The 23,924-nt window shown below is 44.6% G+C and overlaps 1 protein-coding gene across 2 annotated transcripts in view; it reads right to left on the bottom strand.

Moving 5' to 3' along the window:
- The window catches only part of kdm4b (lysine (K)-specific demethylase 4B), a 499,010-nt gene that overhangs the window by 372,259 nt on the left and 102,827 nt on the right, over positions 1-23,924 (bottom strand). For both annotated transcript variants that reach the window (XM_072593817.1, XM_072593816.1), the window contains 2 exons: positions 13,872-13,986; positions 10,838-11,031 (listed from right to left, as the gene is read on the bottom strand). In XM_072593817.1, coding sequence (XP_072449918.1) covers positions 10,838-11,031; positions 13,872-13,986 — 309 coding nt within the window. The remainder of the gene's footprint in view (positions 1-10,837; positions 11,032-13,871; positions 13,987-23,924) is intronic.

Here is a 23,924-nt window from a genome sequence, read left to right as displayed (position 1 = left end):
TAGCGTGGAAACAGGCCCTTCGGCCCAACAAGTCCACACTAACCCGCTGAAGCGCAACCCACCCACACCGATTCCCCTATATTTACCCCTCACCTAACATTACGGGCAATTTAGCATGGCCAATTCACCTAACCTAAACATTTTTGGACTGTGGGAGGAAACCAGAGCACCTGGAGGAAACCCACGCAGACACGGGGAGAATGTGCAAACTCCACACAGTCAGTCCCGAGGTGGGAATTGAACCAGAGTCTCTGGTGCTGTGAGGAAGCAGTGCTAACCACTGTGCCACCCACAAAAGATCACATCAGCATTACAATAGTCTTCTCATTGTCAGTGTTTAATCATTTGCATTGTAAGCAGATAAAAATTTAAGTTTATATTTGCATTCAGCCGAACTGGGTATTATTTCAATCGTGAACCTATGATCTTACAAACCCTTATGAACTCATCTTAATCAAAATCAAGGAACACGCTTCACGTTTGAGCATAAAAGTTTGTTCAGAGGCACTGAGGATGCAAGAAACAAATGTAAAGCAATCAGTCAATCTCTCCTAGTCAGCCAACAGCATAAGAAATTAGAGCACTTGCTCTGGAAGAGACATGATGTGCCAACTTAATTTCTTTGGATGCATTGAAATGTACAAGCATTATGCCATCTTCCAATTTACATTTACAAATTAAATGGTTTGTCATACTCCGTTGTCCAATTTCACAGAATACTCCTCAAGAGTTCATTCAACAGTTGCATAATGATGCCGAATTTGGTATGAATTTACCATAATAATTTACGAAATACAAAAAAAAACTGAGCTTAGACATACTGAGGTTGTGATATCCTTCTTCTTGATTGAATCATTCTCTCGAGACGTGAACAAGCAGAATTTTGAAACTTTCATTGTGAAGCTTTCATCTAAACTCCAGACATGTTTAAATATATCTTTCAATACCCTTGCTAGCAAAGCCGAAGCCCAGAATAAAAGGGAGAGTAACAGCACAAGTATAGATTTGGCTGATTGGCAAGAAATGACAAAGGTATAAAGATAGGGACGTCTTGTGAAAACTATAGAAAATGCTAATGGGACCATACCTGTCAGTACTGTGAACAGCTTTGCTCCCATAATGTTTATGTATTTAGTTTTTAAAAAAACTAGGAAGCAATCAGAGAATGTTCACTAGATTGATCCTGCATATGGAGGGATTTTTTTAAAAATGAGGAAAGGTTGAGATGATTGGTCCTATACTTGAGTCCAGAAGGAGGAGAGGAGACGTTATTGAAGCATATAGAGTTCTTAGAGTGTTTGTCAGGGTAGAAGCTGAGGGGTAGTTTCTCCTTGTGAGATAACAGAGGACTAGTGGGCATAATCCTGAGAAAGGGATCAATGAAAAAGGAGGGTGAATTTCTTCGAGGGTAGTCAATCTGTGATATTCTTTTATTGCAGAGGGCTGTCGAGAATGACTAGAGTAAGATTTGGGCCAATCATGCATAGTAGTGGGAAGTTGTGTGTGGAGTCAGAGGAGATAGGGGGAGCACTAAATAAACACTTTTCGTCAGTATTCACACTAGAAAAAGGCAATATGGTTGAGGAGAATACTGAGATACAGGCTACTAGAAGAGTTAGGATTGAGGTTCACAAGGAGCAGGTGTTTGCAACTCTGGAACGTATAAAAATAGATAAATCCCCTGGGCTGGATGGGATTTATCATAGGATTCTCTGGCTTTGGCTTTGACCGTTATGTCGTCATTGTTTACAGGAATAGTGCCAGGAGACTGGAGAATAGCAAATATTGTTCCCTTGTTCAAGGAGGAGAGTAGAGACAATGCAGGCATCAAGGGGATAGATGAGAACAGAGCTGCTAAACCAGACGGCCTGAAACTGCAGGATATAAGAGCAATCCATGAACAAGAGGAAACTCGGCGACCCCGCCTCTTCTCCCTATGGCTAAAGGCAAGCATGATACCTGATTCACTAAAAAAAAAGTCAAACGGTCTTGATTTCTAAATGCGAGGATAAGGACCCCCCGAAAAGCACTGACAACTGACAACCAATAACTATAGGTCCAATGCTGCTGCAACAGTTCACAAAAATAAACGGCAGAATGCCTTAGTGAAACAGTTGAAATAAACGCCAGGCAAAAGGAGTTCCTAGCAGCCACTCCTGGATGCAATGAAAACATTGTCACCCTTGAAAACACTAAGGGAGCAAAACACAACCGCAAGGACCTCACAGTTGTCTTTGTCGATCATGCAAAAGCGTTCGACTCGGTTGGGCGCAAATTATTAATGGACCAGCGAAATCGACGTTTCGGGCAAAAGCCCTTCATCAGGAATAAAGGCAGAGAGCCTGAAGCATGGAGAGATAAGCTAGGGGAGGGTGGGGGTGGGGAGAAAGTAGCATAGAGTACAATGGGTGAGTGGGGGAGGGGATGAAGGTGATAGGTCAGGGAGGAGAAGGTGGAGTGGATAGGTGGAAAAGATGATAGGCAGGTAGGACAAGTCATGGGGACAGTGCTGAGCTGGAAGTTTGGAACTAGGGTGAGGTGGGGGAAGGGGAAATGAGGAAGCTGTTGAAGTCCACATTGATGCCCTGGGGTTGAAGTGTTCCGAGGCGGAAGATGAGGCGTTCTTCCTCCAGGCGGCTGGTGGTGAGGGAGCAGCGGTGAAGGAGGCCCAGGACCTCAGTGTCCTCGGCAGAGTGGGAGGGGTTGGAGGGGGGGGGGGGGGGGGCAGTGTGGGTGGGGAAGGGAGGAAGAGAGAGTTGAAATGTTAGGCCACAGGGCGGTGGTTGATTGGTGCGGGTGTCCTGGAGATGCTCTCTGTTAGGAGGCGCCCAGTCTCCCCAATGTAGAGACGACCGCATCGGGAGCGACGGATACAATAAAATGAAACTTTGATGGATGTGGAAGTCTCCTTTAGGGCCTTGGATAGAGGAGAGGGAGGTGGTGTGGGCGCTGGTTTTACAGTTCCTGCGGTGGCAGGGGAAGGTGCCTGGATGGGAGGGTGGGTTTGAGGGGGGGTGTGGGGGCACGGTGTGGGGCATGGACCTGACCAGATAGTCACGGAGGGAACAGTCTTTGTGGAAGTCGGAAAGGGGTGGGGAGGGAAATATATCCCTGGTGGTGGAGTCTTTTTGGAGGTGGCAGAAATGTCGGCGGATGATTTGGTTTATGCGAAGGTTAGTAGGGTGGAAGGTGAGCACCAGGGGCGTTCTATCCTTGTTAAGGTTGGAGGGGTGGGGACTGAGGGCGGAGGTGTGGGATATGGACGAGATGCATTGGAGGGCATCTTTAACCACATGAGAAGGGAAATTGCAGTCTCTAAAGGAGGCGGCCATCTGGTGTGTTCTGTGGTGGAACTGGTCCTCCTGGGAGCAGATCTAGCAGAGGCGGAGGAATTGGGAACATGGGATGGCATTTTTGCAAGAGGTAGAGTGGGAAGAGGTGTAATCCAGGTAGCTGTGGGAGTCGTGGGTTTGTAAAAAAAGGTCAGTGTCAAGTCGGTCGTCATTAATGGAGATGGAGAGGTCCAGGAAGGGGAGGGAGGTGGCAGAGATGGTCCAGGTAAATTTAAGGTCAGGGTGGAATGTACTGGTGAAGTTGATGAATTACTCAACCTCCTCGCGGGAGCACGAGGTGGCACCAATGCAGTCATCAATGTAGCAGAGGAAGAGGTGGGGAGTGGTGCCGGTGTAATTACAGAAGATCGACTGTTCTACGTAGCCAACAAAGAGACAGGCATAGCTGGGGCCCATACGTGTGCCCATGGCTAAATCTTTGGTCTGGAGGAAATGGGAGGATTCGAAGGAGAAATTGTTATGGGCGAGGACCAGTTCGGCGAAATGAATGAGAGTGTCGGTGGAAGGGTACTGTTGGGGATGTCTGTAGAGGAAAAAAACGGAGGGCTTGGAAGCCCTGGTCATGGCGGATGGAGATGTAGAGGGATTGGATATCCATGGTGAAGATGAGGCATTGGTGGCCAGGGAAACGGAAGTCTTGGAGGAGGTGGAGGGCGTGGGTGGTATCTCGAACATATGTTGGGAGTTCCTGGACTGGGGGCATAGGACAGTGTCGAGGTAGGTAGAGATGAATTCAGTGGGGCAGGAGCATGCTGAGACAATGGGTCGGCCAGGGCGGTCAGGCTTGTGGATCTTGGGAAGGAGGTAGAACCGGGTAGTGCGGGGTTTCCGGACTATGAGGTTGGAAGCTGTGGGTGAGAGATCGCCTGAGGTGATGAGGTTCTGTATGGTCTGGGAGATGATGGTTTGGTGATGGGGGTGGGGTCATGGTCGAGGGGGCAGTAGGAAGAGGTGTCCTCGAGTTGGCGTTTGGCTTCAGCGGTGTAGAGGTCAGTGCGGCAGACTACTACTGCGCCCCCCTTTATCTGCTGGCTTGATGGTGAGGTTGGGATTGGAGCAGAGGGATTGGAGGGCAGCACATTGTGAGGGTGAGAGGTTGGAGTGGGGGAGGGAGGTAGACAGGTTGAGGCGGTTAATGTCTCGGCGGCAGTTGGAAATGAAGAGGTCAAGGGCAGGTAATAGGCCAGCGTGGGGTGTCCAGGTGGATGCAGTGTGTTGGAGGTGGGTGAAGGGGTCCTCGGAAGGTGGGTGGGAATCCCAATTGTGAAAGTAAGAGCGGAGGCGGAGGCAACGGAATAAGTGTTCGACGTCACGGCGTGTATTAAATTCATTGATGCATGGATGGAGGGGGATGAAGGTGAGTCCTTTGCTGAGGACTGATCATTCGTCCTCAGTAAGGGGAAGGTCTGGAGGGATGGTGAAAACTCGGCAGGGCTGGGAGCTGGGATCTGGGAGCGGAACCTGTAACTGGAGTGGGTGTGATGGTGGGGGAATGGGGGTGGAGTCATGAGCAGGGGTAGTGTTCCCCTTGGGGTTCTGGGGGGGGGGGGGGGGGTGGGATAGTGACAGTGTGGTCTGTTGGGCGGGGGGGTATCAGCAGAATGCAAGTGAGTGGAGTTGGTGGGGCCGGAAGTGGTGGCAGACACGGCAGTTGGGGGGTGGGGGGGAGCGGAAGTCACTGAGCGTGTGACATCAGCGATGATGTGATGGGTGGTTGTGATGCACGAGGAATTCATCGGGGGGGGGGGGGGGCGGAAGTGGTAGTGGGAGTGGCCATGATGGGGGCGGAAGTGACACCAAACTTTTATCTACCCACCTCCATAACCAGCGCTCCTCAAAACATTCCAGAAGATTCCCCCGGTCTCTACAACTACTTAGACTCCATTAGCCATGCGGCTAGTGCAGCTGCCACCCACACACTGATGCTGTCATTTCCACCCCCATCATGGCCACTGCCACTACCACTTCCACCCCTCACAATTCCCACCCTACCTTTGGCAAAAATGCTATCCCAAATTCCCAATTCCTCCACCTCCGCCGTATCTGCTCCCAGGAGGAGCAGTTCCACCACAGAACACACCAGATGGCCTCCTTCTTTAGAGACCGCAATTTCCCTTCCCATGTGGCTAAAGATGCCGTCCAACGCATCTCGTTACGGTTGGAGGGGTGGGGTCTGAGGGCGGAGGTGTGGGATGTGGACAAGAACAGAACACCCCTGGTGCTCACCTTCCACCCTACCAACCTTCGCATAAACCAAATCATCCGCCGACATTTCCACCATCTATAAAAAGACCCCACCACCAGGGATATATTTCCCTCCCCACCCCTTTCCGCCTTCCGCAAAGACCGTTCCCTCCGAGACTACCTGGTCAGGTCCACGCCCACCCACCCTCCCATGCTGGCACCTTCCCCTGCCACCACAGGAACTGTAAAACCTGCGCCCACACCTCCTCTATCCAAGGCCCTAAAAGGAGCCTTCCACATCCAAAGTTTTACCTGCACATCCACCAATATCATTTATTGTATCTGTTGCTCCCGATGTGGTCTCCTCTACATTGGGGAGACTGGGCGCCTCCTAGCAGAGCACTTTAGGGAACATCTCCGAGACACCTGCACCAATCAACCACACCGCCCTGTGGCCCAACATTTCAACCCCCCCTCCCCCCCCACATGGAGGTCCTGGGCCTCCTTCACCGCCACTCCCTCACGAGACGCCTGGAGGAAGAATGCCTCATCTTCTGCCTCGGAACACTTCAACCCCAGGCATCAATGTGGACTTCAACAGTTTCCTCATTTCCCCTTCCCCCACCTCACCCTAGTTCCAAATTTCCAGCTCAGCACTGGCCCCTTGACTTGTCCGGACTTGTCCTACCTGCCTATCTCCTTTTCCACCTATCCATTCCACCCTCTCCTCCCTGACCTATCATCTTCACCTGACCCCCACTCACCTATTGTACTCTATGCTACTTTCTCCCCACCCCCACCCTCCTCTAGCTTATCTCTCCACGCTTCAGGCTCTCTGCCTTTATTCCTGAAGGGCTTTTGCCCGAAACGTCGATTCCGCTGCTCCTTGGATGCTGCCTGAACTGCTGTGCTCTCCCAGCATCACTAATCCAGAATATAGTTTCCAGCATCTGCAGTCATTGATTCATAATTTGTGAGGTAAAAATAAAGCCTTGAGTATAACTCCCCAAAGCCTTTGTAGGTCTTCTCAAAGACCTCTACACTGGCAACACAACAGTGGTGGAAGGGAACAGAAACTTTACCACCCCAATAAACATTGAGAAGGGCGTAAAACAAGACGAACCGCTCTCACCAATCTTAGAGTCATAGAGATGTACAGCATGGAAACAGACCCTTCGGTCCAACCTGTCCATGCCAACCAGATATCCCAACCCAAACTAGTCCCACCTGCCAGCACCCAGCCCATATCCCTCCAAACCCTTCCTATTCATTTACCCATCCAAATGCCTTTTAAATGTTGCAATTGTACCAGCCTCCACCAATCCGCTGGCAGCTCATTCTATACACGTACCACCCTGTGCGTGAAAAGGTTGCCCCTTAGGTCTCTTTTATATCTTTCCCCTCTCACCCTAAACCTATGCCCTCTAGTTCTGGACTCCCCCACCCCAGGGAAAAGACTTTCTCTATTTACCCTATCCATGCCCCTCAATTTTGTAAACCTCTGTAAGCTCACCCCTCAGCCTTCGACACTCCAGGGAAAACAGCCCCAGCCTGTTCAGCCTCTCCCTGTAGCTCAGATCCTCCAACCCTGGCAACATTCTTGTAAATCTTTTCTGGACCCTTTCAAGTTTCACAACATCTTTCCAATAGAAGACCAGAACTGCACGCAATATTCCAACAGTGGCCTAACCAATGTCCTGTACAGCCGCAACATGACCTCCCGACTCCTGTACTCAATACTCTGACCAATAAAAGCATACCAAACGCCTTCTTCACTATCCTATCTACCTGCGACTCCACTTTCAAGGAGCTATGAACCTGCACTCCAAGGTCTCTTTGTACAGCAACACCCCCTAGGACCTTACCAGTAAGTGTATAAGTCCTGCTCAGATTTGCTTTCCCAAAATGCAGCACCTCACATTTATCTGAATTAAACTCCATCTGCCACATTCTCAGCCCATTGGCTCATCCGGTCCAGATCCTGATGTAATCTGAGGTAAGTCTCTTCGCGGTCCACTACCCCTCCAATTTTGGTGTTATCTGCAAACTTACTAACTGTACCTCTCATGCTCGCATCCAAATCATTTATATAAATGACAAAAAGTAGAAGACCCAGCACAGATCCTTGTGGCACTCTACTGGTTATAGGCCTCCAGTCTGAAAAACAACCCTCCCCCACCACCCTCTGTCTTCTACCTTTGAGCCAGTTCTGTATCCAAATGGCTAGTTCTCCCTGTATTCCATGAGATCTAACCTTGCTAATCAGTCTCCCATGGGGAACCTTGTTGAATGCCTTACTAAATCTTATTTAACATTGCTTTGGATCCATTGGTATGCTGTCTGGAGAAGGCCATCTCAGGGTTCACCATGCCCCTGGGCGGCAGAAGGGTTAACTGCTCGACTTTGGCCTTCGCGGATGACATTGCCCTTCTGAGCAACTCCCACACCGGAATTGCAAGGAATTTGAAGCTGCTCCTGGCATACTGTGACCATACAGGCCTCCGCATTAACATAGCAAAGACAAATGGATTCCACTTTACATTTAAAAAGGAAGACCTTCTTATACAAACACTTCGCAAACTGGAAGCAGTGAGATGAATCCATAGCCTATCTACCCCCAGGTGACAGAGAAGTACCTGGGCGCCCTTATTGATCCGTGGGCAGGTGTGGCAGAAGGAGCGTGGGAGGAAAAAGTTTAAGACCTGGGTTAAAGGAATACAGGCAGCACCACTCCGACCACGACAATGGTTGGAAATCCTGAAAACATGTCATCCCCAGACTGTATTTCCACTTGATCCTAGCAGAAGCATCTCAGACTACCCTTACACAACTGGACCAAATAATCCGTAACGCCACCAAAGAATCCCTACACCTACCACCTCATATCGCTGACAGAGTCCTGTCTACCAGCAACAGGAACGGGGGTCTAGGCACCCCAAAACTGGAAGTGCAGATTCCACCTGCGATTGTTCGCAAACACGAGGCACTTAAGATGTCCAGTGATGTGGTCATTCGGGCCTCCTTTCAGTATAAAGGAGAGGGCAACACAGATACCGTTGCGGGACTGCGAGAGCTCAAAGTCCTTAAAGAAATTGAAAATTTCCTACCCAGCAGCCATAACGGCAGCGAGGAGGAAATGGACCCAATAACCGACATCCAAACATCATGCCAGCACTTTAGGCGGCAGACGCTGGGCGACAGAAACCACCCAACAGGTATGCAGGCTGGAGGGAATGGGAATTCAAAAACTGGCAAAAACTGGAATGTCAAGGGGCAGGCATCCAGTACTTTAGAGATGACAAGATCTCTAACTCGTGGTTAAAAGCAGCAAACCAGCAAAAATCTTCTAGGTTTATAAACAGCTTGCTCTTGCGGGGTAATCTATACCCGACAAGAGCTACACTATCTAGAGGAAGACCAAATTGAAATAAACTGTGTCGAAGGTGAGAGACGGCAATCGAGACAATCTCACATCTCAGAATGCTGTCCATTTCTAAAAAAAATGCTCACATAAAACACCATAACAAGATCATTAACCAGTTGCAAAAACATGTCAGCAAGTACGGCTGGACATCATAAGTGGAGCCCAGATTGTTCGCAAAAGATGGTGCCCTATGAAAACCTGATCTCATTTTTAGGAAAGAGCAGAATATCGCAGTAGATGTCACAGTGCGGTACAAGAATGACAGTAAAGTACTAGAAATGGCATGGCATGAAAAACTGACAAATATAAAACACCTGAATGCCGAGATCACGGAATTGACAGGAGGCTTGGAACCCAAGCAATTTGGCTTCGTAATGGACACACAAAGGCAAGTGGCTGGGCATGAATAACTGTCTCATGAAATTCCTCGGCATAGAGATATTTGAGACCTTCGCCCAAAAGACATCAAGACTCACATTGTCACTGACAGTTAAATTATTACAACTCTTCAGTGACAAGTGAGCAAACAACTGCAAGACGGTGATAGCACTGAGACAAGGATCAGCTAACCCCCACCAAAAAGATACTATTAAAAATAAAATTTAAAAAGGGGATGCCAATCCACTAACACCAAGGCAGGTCGGAGACCCCCACTGACAAAAAACACCAGAGTCTCATAACACCAGTACCACCCAGCCCTTGGTTTGTGGAGATGCTAGAGTGTCCAAAACATCGACGAACAATGTAAAGACTCAAAAAAGGCACACCTGAGTGTTTCAAAATAGACCAGTGAACCTTACTTCAGTTGTGAGTAAAGTATTGGAAAAGGTTATAAGAGATAGGATTTATCATCATCTAGAGAGGATGAAGTTGATTAGGGATAGTCAACATGGTTTGTGAAGGGTAGGTCGTGCCTCACAAATCTTACTGAGTTCTTTGAGATGGTGACCAAACAGGTGGATAAGGGTAAAGCAGTTGATGTGGTGTATATAGATTTCAGTCAGACATTTGATAAGGTTCCCCACGGTAGGCTATTGCCCAAAATACAGAGGCCTGGGATTTAATGGTTTGGATCAGAATTTGGTTAGCTGAAAGACAGAGGGTAGCAGTTGATGGGATATATTTATCCTGGAGTTCAATTACTAATGGGGTAACGCAAATATCTGTTTTGGGTCCACTGTTGTTTGCATTTTTATAAGTCACCTGGATAAGGGCATAGAAGGATGGGTTAGTAATTATAGGACATTACAGGTAAGTTGTAGACATAGATAAGTTGCAGGCCTGGTCTGAGGGGTAACAAATGGAGTTTAAGGCAGAAAAGTGAGAGATGATTCACTTTGGAAAGAGTAACAGGAATAGAGTACATGGCTAATGGTAACCATTTACCATTAAAAACCTGTGCAGTGTTATCTGATAGCCGGGCATCTGGGAAAGTTACTGTGCCCTGAGAACTATTTATACTTCCATCAGACCTTTTACTATTTGCCTATCAAGATTACCAACCTCTGGAAACTCTATTGCAAATCTTCAACCAGTCTGAAAAGCATCTACTCTCCAGTGTCAAAGAACAAAGAACATGACAGTGCAGTAGCAAAACACAAAATCTTCCTCTAATCAAACTTAGTGGTACCAGGCAGCCTGAAAACTTTTGGTGACAACCGATGTGATTCAGAAATCATTGTACACACACAGGACCAAAAGAACACACAAAATGATTCAAAGAAAGCATTGACTGCAGAATGCTTCATATTACTCTGCATTAACCAAAGGAATCAATCTTGACCTCAATATCTAGCGAAGTCCTCAAAAATTCCAAATAGACCAAAAGAAAAAGTTGTTTGCCAATTCAACTTAATAATACAATCTCTCTACATACCAGGATTTGGGCTCCCCAAAGTGCAAGTAGTTGATGCTGTAGAGGTCCATATCTTCAGTGTGCCAGGCAAATGTGGTTTTCCACATCCCAAAGTATAAGTATGGAGTATTCACACCTTCAATCACAATTCCACACTCCTGTTCCACCATATCCAGTAACGTATTGAGGTTTCCGATGTTCCACTCTTCAATATTCTACAACAAAGGATGAGAGAAAAAAATAGCAGTAAGTCATGGAAAATGTACTATATACATTCAAACCTCTAATACTCAACCAATACATACAACCTTACATAAATATATTTGTCCTCATCTATGTGCTTATAAAAAAGCAACTACTAACTTCTAAGTATCCCAATGGTAAGTCTAATATTCTGTTGCCGTAATATTTAATGCCAAGATCTCATGCAAGACGACTATCAAGAATACAATCGATTTATAAGTAATACAATCTTCAATGGCTTAAAGAATATTACAGGTCTGGGTGAGGATGAAGAATAGCAAAGGTCCTTTGCAGGTCTGGGAGGGGATGAAGGATAGCAACCAACCCAACCGCCCCGTGGCTAAACACTAACGCCCCCTACCACTCCGCCAATGACATGCAGGTCCTTGGCCTCCTCCATCGCCAGACCCTGGCCACACGATGCCTGGAGGAAGAGCGCCTCATCTTCTGCCTAGGAACCCTCCAACCACACAGGAGGGATGTAGATTTCTCCAGCTTCCTCATTTCCCCTCCCCCCACCTTCACAGTCCCAACCCCCAGATTCAGCACCGCCCTCTTCACCTGCAATCTTCTTCCCGACCCCTCCGCCCCCACCCCCTCTCTGGTGTATCACCCTCACCCTCTCCTCCTTCCACCTATCGTATTCTCAGCCTGCTTGGCACACCAGCCTCATTTCCGAAGAAGGGCTTATGCCCAAAACGTCGATTCTCCTGCTCCTCGGATGCTGCCTGGCCTGCTGTGTTTTTCCAGCACAACATTTTTCAACTTAAAGAATATTACAGGCTAACAACCAAAAGAGAAATGCTGGAAAATCTCAGCAGGTCTGGCAGCATCTGTAAGGAGAGAAAAGAGCTGACATTTTGAGTCTAACTGACCCTTTGTCAAGAGTTTTTACAGGCTAATGAAGTGGTCGAAGTAATAATGAAAACAAATTACTTGCATCATATTTTGAAGAAATAAATGGCTGAAATGATACATGCAAGACTCACATGTGAGAGTCTGTGTGTGCCTAAATCCTTTAAAGATTGAACAAGAAATAATTCAAACTATCCTAAATGGATAGTCATGAAGGAGATCTATCAAATCTTCATTGCACATCATCTGCTCTTGAAACAAGGAACAAGAAACAAAAGAGAATCCAAATCTACACCAACACACCTTCATGTGTTAACTATTTTCACCCAGGTCTACTTTCCAATATCAATTAAAATTGACTTTTTGATCAAGACTAAAAAGCAATGACTTGACATTCAAAAGGACCTATATCACCTCAGAAAAACACCTACATTCTATCCAAAATACCATTTCAAATAAAGGGTGAAAATGACATTCACCAGCACAGGCACTAATAAAAATAAGCAATCTTCATATAAAATAACAACGTAATATAGATTTGGCCCCACAATTTGTGAACCCTAATTGCTCTGTTCCCTATCACAAGCCAGGTACAAACAGAGTTTACAAATGGCCTCAAAGCAGAAAGGATTTCCAGTCATGACGTCTGAGCAGTGACCTCACTGAGGAACAGATAGGTGAGCACCAGTGAAGGTGGAATAAAGCTCAGTGGAGTTGGTGGCATAGTGGCAATGGCACTAGATAAGTAGTCCAGAGGCCAAGGCCAATATGTATGTAAAACGAGGAGAGAAAGAAAATAGCACCAAAATTTCTGCATATTAATAACAGATATGAATGTAAGCTGTGCTTACAAAATCTAGATTGTAATAGAGAACCATGAACAATAAAGAGTCAGCAAGAACTCATTACTTAGGTTAAGGGAATGGGGCTTATGGAGGTAAGGCATGGAAATGGCATTGAGGAGTAGCCATGATATAACTGAATGGCATGGTCAACCAGTTGAATCTGTTTACTTCTGTCGCCACATTTAATGCTGTTACAGTCTAATTTTTCTTTGATTTGATAGTTGGTAGAAAGAGATCGTTTTGCCGGCTGAAATGGAGACTGGATTTGATGTCACAGTGATATTAGGGCCATTTAACCCAGTTCCAGTCTGGCCAAGACCTCTGTACAGAACATAGGCTGCAGCTGTGGTGCAGTAAAATCAAGGACTCACATTATTGAGGACTGTTCCTGATTAAACATGGCAGACTTAAAGAATTCCATTTACCCACTGACAAGGCAATGACTACGCGCATGTGAAGAAAAAAGTTGGAACACATCATTTCATGCCATACCCAAGTCCAAATCTATCCTGCCACACTAAACTACACATATTACCCTGTATTCGTTCAAAGTTAAAAATCAAACACCACCAGGTTTTAGTCCCACAGGTTTATTTGGAAGCACTAGCTTTCAGAGCACTGTTCCTTCATCAGGTGGTTGTCCATTTATTCATTTGCATAATTCTTCTCAGGTCTCAAATAAACTGGCAGCGCTTCATTCATTGATTTTTCTTTCTTCCCCCATTTAAGTTGTACAACCATAGACAGAGAACGTATCTGGAGCAGACACAGTTAACATATGCTTCTATTGGCAAAGTAGGCACTATTTCTCTTTACCATAATGGAACATATAACTACACCTTACCAGACAATATTTCTCAGAACAGTTCCAAACCGGGGCATTTAATACATTCACTGAAAAGTTACACAGCACAAATGCGAAGTTCAATTCACAAGGTACATTGCAACCTTATACAAGGGGAAAGAGGGGAATGAAAGCCCAAGTAGCATAAAAGGAATTACTGACCCAAGTAAGGTGCAACCGTAGCTCACGATCTTCTACAGACAAAATTAAAATCAATATTTTGTTTTAAAAAATTAGTGCGCTTCTTCAAAACAGCTTTATTACTTACATTATCATACAGAGAGCCACTGATATCAGCTCCATAGATGGGAGAGACAAACGTCAGATTCTTCCAGTATTTGCGCTCAAGGTCATCAAAATCCATATGCCGTGGTGTACAGTATCTGAAAGGGAAGAGTCAGAGACTAAGTTTACATTTTTTTTTAATGAAAGCTGCGGTGTTGAAATAATCAAAGTGAGGAAATAAAAATGAACAAACATGTGGAGAGACCATAAATAACGCAAGTTGGCCATTCGGCCCAGTGAGTCTTCTCTATCACTGAGTGAGATCACACTGATCTGATAATCCTCAGCTCCACTTTCCTGCCTTTGCCCCATAAGACCCATTCCATGAGTAATTAAAAGTCTGCCCATCTCAGCCTTGAAGATATTTAACAACCCTCTGATCAAATTCACAGATTCACAACCCTTTCATTGCTATCTTAAATGTGCAACCTCTTATTCAAACATTTGGTTCTAGACTTTCCAACAAGGGAGTAGCAACCTCTCTGCAATTACCCCATCAAATCCACCAAGAATCTTGTATGTTTCAATTAGATCATTTCTCATTCAATATGCCAACTAGTACAAGCCCAATCTGTTCAATATCTGCTCATAACAGGGTCCCTTCTATACCTGGTATCAACCTTGTGAACACAGTTTTTGTACTTTTAATTGAAATGTTCTCAAGAGACAAAGGGTACGGTTAAGCTTTAACCTTCCATTACTAAATACTTGGTTGGCAATTACTAATTACACAGAAATTAATTACACGTAAAGCTGAAGATTGCAAATTCAGCAAAGGGTGATGGTTGATATTGATTCTACATCCAGTTATAATTGCAAAAAGTATTTTCTTTGTTGTAATACTTTAAAAATCTAGTACAACAATGGATCATGAGTCTAACAAATGCATTCTCTGTCAACTTCCAGTGTTAATTCTTACTCTGGTCAAATGGCGACGGTTTAAGTCTTGCAGCCAAGCGAAATGCATAATCCAAGCTGAAACACATTCAATTATGACAGATATACTGCCATACGTATATCCTTCAGATAAGACAGCACACTGAAGTTGAGACAATGATCTTTACCACACGTGGGCAACATCATTCAGTAAACTAATTCAGATCAAAATAAGCCATTTTTCAGCTAATCTCATTGCTGATTGCAGGATATTAGCCAGGTTGATGCATTCAAATCGACATCTCAGAGCAGAGACTTGCAGAACTGTACCACTTCCCAGTGATTACAATAAAGCCAGCCAATATTCCACATATGTCCATAACTGCTTCTTCAGCTAAAAAATGACATTGATTGGCCCAGGTTACGTGTTAATCAAATTTCCCACTAAGCTCATCAGGACGAGCTGCCAAGTGAAATTCAAAATCCTGGGGATGAATTTTTGCTCTGTGGCTGAGACCAAAAAATAATAAAGACAGAAGACAACCTTTGACTGTTAACAAGCAAATAATATCAAGGAGGACAGCAAGAGCTTCTTTAAATATATAAAAATGAAGAGCGAAGCTAAAAGGAATATAGACTTCTTGAAGAATGATGCTGGGGAAATAATAATGGCAAACCAGGAAATGGAAGATGAGTTGACTAAATGCTTGGCATCAGCCTTTACAGTAGAGGACACTAATAACATTCCAAAATTACTAAACATTCAAGGGGACAAAAGGAGAAGAGGAAACAAACATCACTAAATGAACACATTCTTGGGAAACTAATGGGGGCTAAAGACAAATGGGTTACATGGACCTGATGGGACACATCTTATGACATTGAAGTAAGTAGCTACAGAGAGAATGGATACACTAGTCGCAATCTTCTAGGTGTTTCTTAGATTCCAGGCAAGTCCCAAAGGATTGGACAAATGCCAACATAATGCAGTTATTAAAAAGCAGACAAAAGAAGAGCTAACTATAAGCCAGTTGGGGTCAATATCGGCTATTGAGAAACTATTAGAGTATTATAAAAGGACACAGTAGCAGAGGATTCAGAAATGCATAATATGGTAAATCAGTGTCAGCATGGCGTCACAAAGGGGAAATCATGCCTGACAAACTTACTAGGAATTCTTTGAGGTGGTAACAAACAGGATAAAGGGAAAGTAGTCGATATAATATGTAATGTTTTTCAGAAAGCATTTGACATCAGGCTCCTGAAGATACGAGCCTATGGTGTTAGAGGTTATATATAAACATGGATAGAGGATTGGGTAGCTAAGAGAAGACAGAACCGGGATGAGCAGTGCATTTTCAGGATGGCAACTAGTGGTGTGTCAGAGAGATCAGTGCTGGGGTCACAATTATTTACAATATATATTAAATGACCTGAATGAAGAAAGTGCATGTACTATGGCCAGGTTTATGGACGGCACAGAAAGGCAAGTGTTACGAATGACAAAAAGTACAGGTAAAGTGAGTGGGCAAAAACTTGGCTGATTTAATATAACATAGACAAATAGGAGGTTATGCACTTTAGTAGGATGAATGTAGAAGCCAAATACACACTGCACTGTTATAACACAGTAGTTGTGTTCCCGTGCAATGCCATTTTATAGAAAAATCACAACAGTAATAACAGGGCCTATGGGTAAAACAGGGCTAGGGACAAACCACCAAAAATATCAGTAAAAATTGAAACAAAAACAGAAGAAGTTAGCCTAACACAAACAATAGCACAGTCTAAGTCAAATGTTAAAATCATATTTTCATGAAATAAAACAAATAAATGAAACACTTTAAAGGAGTTAGAGAGTTTGCTGAGTTATAGTTTTATTGAGACAGGGGCTGAGGGTCGTCATCACCGTTTTATTATACCCCTGCACCTGAATGTATGAAAATATTTAGTCCGGAAGTGGTTGGCTATAGTTCATTGTCCTCAGACTGTTTCTTGGGGATTGGCTTAAAAAAGGCACCTAGTTTTTGCTGCTTTGCCATCTTTCTTCTTTCATGAAGATGCTGTTCATAGGGTGCTAGATAAGATTTTATGCCACAAACTGCTATCCTACTGCATTCTGCATTGCAGTTATCTTCTCAGAGCTACAACTGCTTATCAACTTCCCTTAGGATAGAAGACAAAACAAATGGAAAATTCTCATGGTGCTGCATCCTGCACTACTTCATCTTCATCTTGAGCTGAAACTTCCCCTGTAGACTAGGCCCCACTCCTTCAAACACAAATTGTTTTGCAAGAGCAATACTGTTCTTTGATTGCTGGAAGCTCCTCCGATGGTTGAATACCTTTAAAGTCATGAAACAAAATCTGGGAGAAGCTTCGGCCAAACCGTATGCAATAATAGTAGTGAGCCTAACACAAACAATAGCAGTCTAAGTCAACATTAAAATCATATTTTAACAAAATAGTACAATAAATTTAACACTTGAAAGGAGTTTGACTTTGCTGACTCACAGTACTGTATTAAGATAGGGACTGAGGGTATGTAAGCAGTCCTTACTGACATCACCCCAGGTCTTCACAATGATGTCAATAACATTCTTAACCAGGTGTTAAAACACCTCCAAAAACCAAAAGAACAATGCCCTCATTATCCCCCTCAGTAGATGCAATCAACTTCCTGGATTTGCACCTTAGATAATAAGTTTTAAAAGCTGCTATTGCACACTGGTCCATGGCTTGAAGGAGTGAGGTTGTGTTCAGAGTTAGTATTTCAGAAAGTTCAAATGGTGGGGGGGGAAATGAGTTGGCGCATTCTCCAGAATGAGGAGATTCTTAAAGACCAAACTTTTCCCTCCAGCAATAACTGCTAAAAATCACCCTCAAAAACATCAACAGTAAGGTCAGAAAATATCTGCCCCGTCATCCAACCTCTTTTGCTTGACCTGAATTAGGGTGGACTTAAGGTAACCAGGGATGTAATCACATAATAGCCAATGGGAGTTTGCATTTTTAAAAAATCATTTTCTAATTCATCAATCACCAAATTACATTGACGTCATTATAGGAGAATGATCTGTATCAAAATGAAACAACACTGCAAAAGGCTTTAGAAGAGGGATTTCGGGGTCCTAACTTCCCTGGTTAACCATGGATCACAAAATTTCTAATTTCAGTAGAGAAGGGAAATGGAATATTGCCATTATTTCAAAGGGAATGGAGTACAAAAGTAAGAAAACTTTGCTAAAACCATATGAGGTACTAGTCAGACCACAGCTGGAAGATAGCAGAATGAAACACTGAAGATTCTTAAAGGAATTAACAATACAAATGCTAAGACACACCTTCCCCTGCAACCGCCAAAAAGGTGTAACAGCTGCCCATTTACCTTCTCCCTCCTCAGTATCCAAGGGCCCAAAACATAACTTCCAGGTGAAGCTGCATTTCACCTGCACTTCTCACAAGTAGTCAAATGCATTCATTGCTCACAATGTGAGCAACAGAAACAAAGAGTGTTAGGCTAATGGCAAGATTCTTGGTCGTATAGGTGAACAGAGATCTGTGTCCATGTACATCGATCCCTTCAAGTAACCACCCAGGTTGATAGGGTTGTTAAGGCGGCATACGGTGTGTTAGTTCTTATTGGTAGTGGGATTGAGTTTCAGAGCCATGAGGTCATGCTGCAGCTGCACAAAACTCTGGTGCGGCCGCACTTGGGAGTATTGCACACAGTTCTGGTCACCATCTTATAGGAAGGACGTGGAAGCTTTGCAAAGAATTCAGAGGACATTTACAAGGATGTTGCCTGGTATGGAGAGAGGGTCTTACGAAGAAAGGCTGAGGGACTTGAGGCTGTTTTCGTTAGAGAGAAAGCAGTTGACGGGTGACTTAATTGAGACACAAGATAATCAGAGTTAATAGGGGGGACAGTGAGAGCTTTATTCCTCGGATGGTGATGACAAGCATGAGGGGACATAGCTTTAAATTGAGGGGCAATACACAGGACAGATGTCAGAGGCAGTTTCTTTACTCAGAGTAGTAGGGGCATGTATCACCCTGCCTGCAACAGTAGTAGACTCATCATAGAGTCATCGAGATATACAGCATGGAAACAGACCCTTTGGTCCAACTTGTCCATGCCGACCAGATATCCCAACCCAATCGAGTCCCACCTGCCAGCACCCGGCCCATATCCCTTCAAACCCTTCCTATTCATATACACATCCAAATGCCTCTTAAATGTTGCAATTGTACCAGCCTCCACCACATCCTCTGGTAGCTCATTCCATATACGTACCGCCCTCTGCGTGAAAAAGTTGCCCCTTAGGTCCCTTTTATATCTTTCCCCTCTCACCCTAAACCTATGCCCTCTAGTTCTGGACTCCCCGATCCCAGGGAAAAGACTTTGTCAACTTCTCCTATCCATGCCTCTCAATTTTGTAAACCTCTATAAGGTCACCCCTCAGCCTCCGACACTCCAGGAAAAACAGCCCCAGCCTGTTCAGCCTCTCCCTGTAGCTCAGATCCTCCAACCCTGGCAACATGCTTGTAAATCTTTTCTGAACCCTTTCAAGTTTCACAACATCTTTCCAATAGGAAGGAGACCAGAATTGCATGCAATTTTCCAACAGTGGCCTAACCGTACAGCCGCAACATGACCTCCCAAATCCTGTACTCAATACTCTGACCAATAAAGGAAAGCATAACAAACGCTGCCTTCACTAACCTATCTACCTGCGACTCCACTTTCAAGGAGCTATGAACCTGCACTCCAAGGTTTCTTTGTTCAGCAACACTCCCTAGGACCTTACCATTAAGTGGATAAGTCCTAAAATTTGCTTTCCCAAAATGAGCACCTCACATTTATCTAAATTAACCTCCATCTGCCACATCTCAGCCCATTGGCTCATCTGGTCCGGATCCTGTTATAATCTGAGGTAACCCTCTTAGTTGTCCACTACCCCTCCAACTTTGGTGTCATCTGAAAACTTACTAACTATCTCTCATGCTCGCATCCAAATCATTTATGTAAATGACAAAAAGTAGAAGACCCAGCATCGATCCTTGTGGCACTCTACTGGTCATAGGCCTCCAGTCTGAAAATCAACTCTCCACCACCACCCTCTGTCTTCTACCTTTGAACCAGTTCTGGATCCAAATGGCGAGTTCTCCCTGTATTCCATGAGATCTAACCTTGCTAATCAGACTCCCATGGGGAACCTTGTCGAAAGCCTTACTGAAGTCCATATAGATCACATCTACTGCTCTGCCCTCAATCTTCTGAGTTTTTTGAAGAAATAACAAAATCAAGTTTGAGAGACATGTTTTCCCACACACAAAGCCATGTTGACTATCCCGAATCAGTCCTTGCCTTTCCAAATACATGTACATCCTGTCCCTCAGGATTCCCTCCAACAACTTGCCCACCACCGAAGTCAGGCTCACCGGTCTATAGTTCCTTGGTTCGTCTTTACCGCCCTTCTTAAACAGTGGCACCACGTTTGCCAACCTCCAGTCTTCTGGCACCTCACCTGTGACGATCGATGATACAAATATCTCAGCAAGAGGCCCAGCAATCACTTCTCTAGCTTCCCACAGAGTTCTCGGGTACACCTGATCAGGTCCTGGGGATTTATCCACCTTTAACCTTTTCCAGACATCCAGCACTTCCTCCTCTGTAATCTGGACATTTTGCAAGATGTCACCATCTATTTCCCCACAGTCTATATCTTCCATATCCTTTTCCACAGTAAATATTGATGCAAAATATTCATTTAGTATCTCCCCCATTTGCTGTGGCCCCACACAAAGGCCACCTTGCTGATCTTAAGGGGTCCTATTCTCTCCCTAGTTACCCTTTTGTCCTTGATATATTTGTAAAAACCCTTTGGACTCTCCTTAATTCTATTTGGCAAAGCTATCTCCTGTCCCTGTTTTGCCCTCCTGATTTCCCTCTTAAGTATACTCCTACTTCCTTTATACTTTTCTAAGGATTCACTCGATCTATCCTGTCTATACCTGACATATGCTTCCTTCTTTTGCTTGAGCAAACCCTCAATTTCTTTAGTCATCCAGCATTCCCTATACCTACCAGCCTTCCCTTTCACCCTGACAGGAATATACTTTCTCTGGATTTTTGTCCTCTCATTTCTGAAGGCTTCCCATTTTCCAGCCGTCGCTTTACCTGCGAACATCTGCCTCCAATCAGCTTTCAAAAGTTCTTGCCTAATACCGTCAAAGTTGGCCTCTCTCCAATATAGAACTTCAACTTTTAGATCTGGTCTATCCTTTTCCATCACTATTTTAAAACAAATAGAATTATGGTTGCTGGCCCCAAAATGCTCCCCCACTGACACCTCAGTCACCTGGCCCTGCCTTATTTCCCAAGAGTAGGTCAAGTTTTGCACCTTCTCTAGTAGGTACATCCACATACTGAATCAGAAAATTATCTTGGACACACTTAAATTCCTCTCCATCTATACCCTTAACACTATAGCACTGTCAGTCGATGTTTGGAAAGTTAAAATCCCCTACCATAACTACCCTATTATTCTTACAGATAGCCAAGATGTCCTTACAGGTTTGTTTCTCAATTTTGCTCTGACTATGGGAGCGTCTATAATACAATGCCAAGAAAGTGATCATGCCTTTCTTATTTCTCAGTTCCACCTAAATAACTTCCCTGGACGTATTTCAAGCAATATCCTTCCTCAGCACAGCTGTATGCTATCCCTTATGAAAATGGCCACTGCCCCTCCTCTCTCATCTCCCTTCCTGTAGCATTTGTATCCTGGAACATTAAGCTGCCAGTCCTACCCATCCCTGAGCCATGTTTCATGTTTCCGTAATTGCTATGATACCCCAGTCCCACGTTCCTAACCATGTCCCGAGTTCATTTGCCTTCCCGGTTAGGCCCCTTGCATTGAAATAAATGCAGTTTAATTTATTAGTCCTACCTTGTCCCTGCCTGCATGACTCTCTTCTGTTTTCAACTGTACAATCTCAGATTGATCTCTTTCCTCACTATCTCCCTGGGTCCCACCTCCCCACCCCCCAACCTTGCTAGTTTAAATCCTCCCGAGCAGCTCCAGCAAATCTCCCTGCCAGTATATTAGCCCCCTTCCAAGTTAGGTGCAATCCATCCTTCTTGTACAGGTCACTTCTACCCCAAAAGAGATTCCAATGATCCAAAAATGTGAATCCTTCTCCCATACACTAGCTCCTCAGCCATGCATTCATCTGCTCTATCCTATTCCTGTCCTCACTAGCTTGTAGCACTGGGAGTAACCCAGACATTACTACCCTTGAGGACCTCCTTTTTAAAATTTCTGCCGAACTCTCTGTAATCGCCCTTCAGAATCTCAACTTTTTCCCTTTCAATGTGGACAATGACCTCCTGCTGGCCCCTCTCCCCGTGAGAACATTCTGCACCCTCTCGGAGACATCCTTGATCCTGGCACCAGGGAAACAACACACCATTCTGCTTTTTCTCTGCTGGCCACAGAAACGTCTATCTGTACCTCTGACTACAGAATCCCCTAACACAATTGATCTCTTGGAAGCTGACGTACCCCTCATTGCATTAGAGCCAGTCTCAATACCAGAAACTTGGCTGTTCGTGCTACGTTCCCCTGAGAATTCATCACCCCCTACATTTCCAAAACAGTATACCTGTTTGAAATGGGTATATCCACAAAAGACTCCTGCACTAGCTGCCTACCTCTTTTATCTTTCCTGGAGTTAACCCATCTATGTGTACTGTATCTGAGAATTCCCCCCCTTCCTATACCTGCCATCCATCACATACTGCTGCAAATTCCTCATCACTTTTATCTGTCTCTCCAACTGATCCACTCGATCTGATAAGATTCACATCCAACAGCATTTATGGCAGATATAATCCACAGTAACCCTTAAACTCTCTATAAACTCCCACATCTGACAAGAAGTCCATATCACTGTAAAGGCCATTTTTACTCCTTCACAATCTACAGACCCAGAAAATACCATCGTCTTATTCCTCTACAAACACTGCCCTAGGTTAAATTAAGAGTTATGGCTTATATTAAGTTTAATCAAAAGACTTATCTCCAAAAACATAATCAAAAAAGAATCCACTATACTCACTACTGCAGCCTCTCTCTTCAACAGATTTAAAACAACAATTAACTTATCTGATTCTGTGCCGTGAACTTCACCTAACAGTCCCTCCAAGATTAGTTGTGAATTTCACTGTTAATTTTCCCAGATGCACTCCGATGTCCAGCGATACATGAATTCAAACAGCAAAGGCAGTAATTTGCAGGTTCTCTCTCTCCTGCACTGTCCTCACCATGCAACTTTAAATGGTCATTGGATAAACATATAGATGAAAATGGAATAGCATAGGTTAGATGGGCTTCAGATCGATTTCACAGATCAGTGCAACATTAAGAGCCAAAGGGATTGCACTGCACTGCAATGTTCTACATTAATGTGGTCTCTTCTACAATGGGGAAATGAAGCAGAGACTGGGTGACCACTTTGCAGAACATCCTCATTCTGCCCACAAAAAAAACCGTGAGTTTCCAGTTGCCTGCCACTTTAACACACCACCCTGCTCCCTGGTCAACATAGAATCCTTACAGTGTGGATACAGGCCCTTCAGCCCAACAAGTCCACACCAACCCTCCGAAGAGAAAGGCACCCAGACCCACTCCCCCACCCCAATACTCTACATTCACCCCTGAACACTATGGACATTTTAGCACAGCTAATTCACCTATCCTGCACATCTTTGGACTGAGGGGGGAAACCAGAACACTCAGGAAACCCATGCAAACATGGGGAGAATGTGCAAACTACACAGACAGTCGCCAGAGGCTGAAATTGAACCAGGATCCCTGCCACTGAGAGACAACTGTGTTAACCACTGAGAAACCATACCACCCTTTCTTATTTGAAAGAATAACCACCCACCCACACTCATTCCCCTTGCCTATTACTCGGCATTTACCTCTGTCTAATGCAACTAGCCTACACATCCGTGAACACTATGGGTAACTTAACACGACCAATTCACCTAACCTGCACATCTTTGGATTGTGGGGGAAACACAGGAAAAGCGTCTCCACATAGACAAGGGGAGAACGCGCAAACTAACAGACAGTCACCAGAGTCT

The sequence above is a fragment of the Chiloscyllium punctatum genome, chromosome 24 (genome assembly GCF_047496795.1).
Source record: "Chiloscyllium punctatum isolate Juve2018m chromosome 24, sChiPun1.3, whole genome shotgun sequence".
Lineage (NCBI taxonomy): Eukaryota > Metazoa > Chordata > Chondrichthyes > Orectolobiformes > Hemiscylliidae > Chiloscyllium > Chiloscyllium punctatum.
This window is presented reverse-complemented; position numbering and strand designations above follow the sequence as displayed.